This window comes from Lolium rigidum, chromosome 1 (assembly GCF_022539505.1).
Source record: "Lolium rigidum isolate FL_2022 chromosome 1, APGP_CSIRO_Lrig_0.1, whole genome shotgun sequence".
In the NCBI taxonomy this organism is placed as follows: Eukaryota; Viridiplantae; Streptophyta; class Magnoliopsida; order Poales; family Poaceae; genus Lolium; species Lolium rigidum.
In genome coordinates this window covers 281,915,920-281,921,991 of record NC_061508.1, presented here as the reverse complement: position 1 = coordinate 281,921,991, position 6,072 = coordinate 281,915,920, and the positions used below count along the sequence as shown (strand labels likewise).

The 6,072-nt window shown below is 46.4% G+C and overlaps 1 protein-coding gene across 1 annotated transcript; it reads right to left on the bottom strand.

Moving 5' to 3' along the window:
- Positions 1-3,361: 3,361 nt before the first annotated feature.
- LOC124694910 (serine--glyoxylate aminotransferase-like) lies at positions 3,362-5,833 on the bottom strand. Its single transcript, XM_047227837.1, has 4 exons — positions 5,733-5,833; positions 4,178-5,041; positions 3,890-4,100; positions 3,362-3,784 (listed from the first exon to the last, which is right to left on the bottom strand). The coding sequence occupies exons 2-4, from the start codon at positions 5,035-5,037 to the stop codon at positions 3,647-3,649; spliced, it is 1,209 nt and encodes a 402-aa protein (XP_047083793.1). The 5' UTR covers positions 5,038-5,041; positions 5,733-5,833; the 3' UTR covers positions 3,362-3,646.
- Positions 5,834-6,072: the final 239 nt, after the last annotated feature.

Here is a 6,072-nt window from a genome sequence, read left to right as displayed (position 1 = left end):
GGCCACCCCAAGACCATAGCTTGGCCGCCCCCCTTGAGTGGCCGGCCACCCCCTCCCAAACCCTAGCTTTGCTCCTCCACTTCATATTGCCCGGTTTGCTTAGCGAAGCTCCGCCGAACTTCTACACCGCCACCGACACCACGCCGTCGTCTTGTCGGATTCAAGAGGAGCTACTACTTCCGCTGCCCGCCGGAACGGGGAGGTGGACGTCGTCTTCATCAACAACCGAACGTGTGACCGAGTACGGAGGTGCTGCCCGTTCGTGGCGCCGGAACCGATCGTGATCAAGATCTTCTACGCGCTTTTGCAAGCGGCAAGTGAACGTCTACCGCAGCAACAAGAGCCTCATCTTGTAGGCTTTGGAATCTCTTCAAGGGTGAGACTCGATACCCCCTCGTTGCTACCGTCTTCTAGATTGCATCTTGGCTTGGATTGCGTGTTCGCGGTAGGAAAATTTTTGTTTTCTATGCAACGTTATCCTACAGATGCTTTGGCCAAGTAAATGCTTGTAACTCCAAGAGGGAGTATTTATGCTTGATAGTGGGTTCATGCCTCTAGTAATATGGAAGAGTGACAATAACTTCTAAGATTGTAGATGTATTGTTGCTACTAGGGAGAAAACAACAATGCTTTATCTAAGGGTAATTCTATTGTTTACTTTACACACATTGCTTAATGTGATATCTGTTGCTTGCAACTTAATACTGAAAGGTGTTCGGATGATAACCAGGAGGTGGATTATTAGTCATAGACGCAGTTGGATTACGGTCTATGTATTATGTTGTAATGCCCAAACAAATCTCATAGTAATCATCTTGTCAAGTATGGTTTTTATTCTGTCAATTGCACAACTGTAATTTATTCATCCAGCATATTATTTATCTTTATGGAGATACATCTCTAGTGAACTGTGGATCCCGGTCCTTTCTTTTACACTAATAAAATCATCATGTACTGTTTACTTACTGAAAACACTGTTCTCTTTAATTTCACTGCAAACAAACATCTCTTTCCACACTATATGGTTAATCCTTTGTTTTTAGCAAAACCGGTGAGATTGACAACCTCAGTGTAAGTTGGGGCAACATATTTTGGTTGTGTTGTGTGTAGGTTCCACGTTGTTACTGACGCCAGTAGTGCGCCCTGCCACAAGTAAGCTAGTAACACCTTCAGAAGTCACGCCTTTCTCCTACTGGTCAATTAAACCTTGGTTTTTTACTGAGGGAAAACTTGCTACTATGCTCATCATACCTTCCTCTTGGGGTTTCCTAACGGTCTGCAACATGTGCTCATCAAGATGCCCTTAAAAGGTTGTTCCAACCGTTCCCCGTTGTTCCCGCGGGCAACTCGGGGGAACCTACAATCCGTTGTCGCCGAACTCTTTTAGGCTTGCCCCCGCTCACCCGCCACCGCCAGAGGAGCTCGTCGGGCAAAGCGTGCGCCGGAGGATGATAGTGGCGGGGATCCCACATCTGTGAATACAATCCCACATCCTCAAACATAGAATAAAGCTCACTTCGCAATGATGCAAGATTCGGGAAGAAAACATGTGGAGAGAGCCTTCAGCGTGCTTCAGAGGAGGTTTGGAATTATTCATGGGCTTGCTGAGTATTGGAAACCCGAGGTCTTATGGAAAATAATCATATGTTGCATCATCTTGCATAACATGATCATTGAACATGAGTGAGACATGCTGGATAACTTCAGGTGCATCACAAATGGAGGCCATGTTGAGCCATACCATGATTCAAACATGATCCAACAATTCCTCGACATGCACCGAACCATCGAGAACAAGGATGAGCATCAGTGGCGGTCTCCATATCAAATCTTAGTTGTGTCTTTATTTATTTGAATTTGATCTTTGGTGTGTTTGAGTTTGAACAATTTGTTCGGTTACATTCATGAATTTGGTTTGTAATAATAAATATTTTACGTTAACCGCTTAATGTTTGGTTCAAATGATTTGATTTGCAAAAAAAGAAATTTAGGCCCTTAAGTATAGGGTATCGGATATAGACGGCTAAACTTTAGAGGAGCAAATATGAGAAGTTAAGGTATAGGGAGGTGTTTGCTCCTCTAACTTTTAGGAGTTCGTCTAGAGATGCTCCCAAAGAGATTTTGTATTCACCTTGACATGTGAGTTGTTAAGCACCGGGCATCTCAGCTAGAGAAACGTGATGAGTGAGGTGGAATATTTCTTTTGGCAAAACAGAAGCGAGTAAATTGTTAAGGTGCCTTGCGGTGATCAGATGCATCTATTATGAAGGCTTCTAATTTCCGTTTTGTCCGCTGCAAACATTTGTTTCTAGTTGTTTATGGTGTTTCAATAAGCTGCAAGTAAGTGTGCTATTTGTTGCGAACACGTCAACATTATATTGCAATTATAATGGAGTTTGCCATGACGGGTTTGAATTTATGCTGCAGATGATTTTCTTGTTGGTGCCTCTATTTTTTGTATACAAGGGTTGGCATCATATTTTTAATACTTCAATTGTAACTAATGGACATTTGTTATATACCTAGATTTCATTATTTCATGGATCTATCGAATGGTTGGATGTGGCCGAATGGCTACAACATATTATGTTTCTTATGTGGTTTTGCAGTTAGGGGCTTTACATTGCAATGGTTGGAGCTTCTAAATTTTACACTTAAATGCAGATTAATTAGACCGATGGGAGGAGGCCAACCAGGCAAAAGTATCAGCAAAGGCTAGCCTTGACCAATTTTTTTGATGTCGGTCTCTTCTTCACTTGAAATATTGACAAAGTGAATGCAGAGAACATGTACGTCCTTATTCTTCCGACAAAAATATTTTAACGTTTTTAATCTTAATTTTAACTATAACAATTTCAAATTTGACTGTGCAACATACCTCTGTCTGTAGATTTTTTTCCAGAATTTCTGGAGCGCTAAAAACACGAATTTTGAGCCCGTACAGTAACTTGGTTTCATGAGTACCTAGAAGCCACTACCTAATCTTAGATGATAATGTGGCATGTATCCATTGTTAGGGTGAGAACGTGAGGGGGTGTTTTTATTTCCTAACCTGACTGCTGTCGAGGAACTGTATAGTTCAGTGTTTATAGAACTGGAAACAGCTCATGTTTGGTACTCTCTTTGTTTCAATGAAAAGACTGGTCAAGCTAGTAAAATTTGACCAAATCTGAAACAATACTATCAATTACAAAATCATATAAACATCACATGAAAATATATTTCATGATATATTTAACAACATTGATTTTGTATTGTATATTTTAATGTTTTTTTAAACTTGATCAAATTTTATGTAGTTTAACTTCAAGAAAAAATATAAAACTTATTTATGAGAAGTTTAGAACTAAGGTAGTAGTACTAACAAGGGTGAAACAGAATTGATCGATCAGCAATACAAGTATAGCTAAAACGGGCACATGTTGTTATATACTCAGAGTTCATTTTTTCTGTAATTAAAGCATGAGTTCACGAAATTATACTCCTTTAGCACAGCTTTGTATGTGAAAAATAACTTTACATACAGAGAGTATAATGAGACCGGTAGTGTACTACGCCTGCTCTGCTCTTCCGTGTGCCAAGCAGCAGCCCGAAGCAGGGCACCATGGTTTGTTCTTCCTTCTCGCGCGCGCGCGTAGAGATTTGCTCAGATCCTGGATGGGATGAGCGGCGTGGAATTCGAGAGGTACGCCGCGGCGGCCGCCACACCGCTGCCGAGCTTCACCGGGTACCCGATGTCCTTGAGCACCATCTCCACCCCGCTGAGGCAGCCCAGCAGTTGCAGCTGCAGCGAAAAATGCATTGAGAATGATCATTGGTTGGCGATGCAAAGTGAAGATTTCATGGCAGCAGCAAGCTGTAGATAGGTGAGGAATATTTGCGGGGATACCTCGTTGAGGTTGCCGAGGTGTCCAATCCTGAAGACCTTTCCGGCGACCTTGTTGAGCCCGAGACCGAGGCTGAGGTTGTACCTCTTCCATGCGTGCTTGACGATCTCGGCGCTGTCGATGTACGCCGGCACGACGACGGCGGTGACGGTGTCGCTGAAGTTCTCCTCCTTCTGGGTGCAGTTCTTGAGCCCCCACGCCTCCACGGCCAACCTGTTTTAGATTCATTGAAGCATTCATCAAGCTGTGACAGGCAGCACAACTACAGCATGCTGTGACAATGGATGTACCTTGTTGCTGCGCCGAGGCGTGCGTGCCTCTTGATGACGTTCTCGAGCCCCTCCTCGAAGATGAGGTCGAGCCCGGCGCGGAGGCCGTAGAGGAGCTGGATGGAGGGCGTGTATGGCCAGTAGGTGCCCATCTTGTAGAACTTGAGGTAGTCCTTCCAGTCGAAGAAGACGCGCACCGACTTGGCCGTCTTGCTGGCCTCCAGCGCCTTGGGGCTGGCGCAGACGATGCCCAGCCCCGTGGGCAGCGACAGCGCCTTCTGCGACCCCGTGAGCGCCACGTCCACGCCCCACTCGTCCATGCGGAAGTCCAGCGCGCAGATGGACGACACCCCGTCCACCAGCAGCAGCGCCGGGTGCCGGTACGCGTCCAGGAGCTTGCGCACGGCGTGGAGGTCGTTGGTCACGCCGGTGGCCGTCTCGTTGTGGACGATGCAGATGGCCTTGATGGTGTGGCTGGAGTCGGTGCGGAGCTTCGTCTCCAGCGCGGCGAGGTCGGCGCCGTAGCCCCAGTCGGACTCCACCACGTCCACGCTGAAGCCCAGGCGCTGCTGCTGGTCGATCCACAGCAGGCTGAACTGCCCCAGCGAGAAGGACACGATCCGGTCGCCCGGGGAGAGCGTGTTGGTGAGCGCGCTCTCCCAGGCTCCGGTGCCGGTGGTGGGGAACATGAAGGGGACGCCGGTGGTCGTCTTGAAGATCTGTTTCACGTCCTCCAGCAGTGTCTTGGTCAGGGCGGGGATGGCCGGCGAGCGGTAGTCCTCGTTGTTCCGGCTCATGGCGCGGATCACCGGGTCCGGGATGTTCACCGGCCCGGGGACGAACAGGTGGGTCCGCCCTGGCCCATACACGTAGTCGGCCATCTTGCTGCAAATTGCGGACGAAAGCACGATAAGCCTAGTATCATCATGTCAATTAAGGGCCCATAATCCATCCAATACATTCTTTAGCAAGCTGCTTTCCTTTTCGGTTGCTACAAAACTTGACTATTTTCTTATCTAAAAGTTTATTATTTCCCCCCAAATATAAGGGTATTTTATCTACTATAAAAGTGTTATTTATCTGCCTCCCAAAAATTATACTAGTAGAGTACAACTTACTACTCCTGCTTAAGAGTCTAAGCATAACAGCACTCTTGCTCTCTCTCTGAGTAGAAACACGGGGACTACTTGGCTACTCATGAAGAAGTGCTAACTGATCATCAACTAGTCAAGAAACTAATTATCATAGATCCGAGAACAAAAGATTAAGCTGCACGTAAGCCCATGACATGGCACACACTGCCCGCATACTTATCCGGACTACAATATCTCTACAAGAGAATCAAGTCATACGCTACTCCTCTCCTCGTTACTGACAGAAACTGGAGAACAAAACTGTAGAACTTTTCCTCTGTTCTTCCTGAAGACATATTAAAAATTCCTAGCAAATTCTATGTACACACTTTCCAATAACATCTATCTTGTCAACCCAGAAACTAACGGAATCATCACTATAACTCTGATAGCCTTGATCAGCAGATACTAAGAGCAAACTGTTAGAGAAATGGAGAGTGTACCTGTTGTGGTCGGCAAGCAGGAGAAGCTTGGGTCAAGGGGGATCCGTGCGAAGGAGAGGAGGATAGGATGGATGAAGGCTATATAGGAGCCACGATGGCCAAAGGGCAGGCCCTTCGTGGGGCCCACACCCGTCCCACGTGGCAGATAAGGCGGCCTGCCATGAGGCCCTCAGAGCTCGACCATGGAGTGGCACTCCTCCTTCCGCGGTGAAGCTGATGTGATCTCTAATCTGGCCTTACACTCCTAGATTGAGCAGATGACGGTGACATGTATGGCTTGTGAGATGACTCATCATCATACTCGCCTCGTGTTCATACAAAAGTAAGAAAGAGTGGTTTC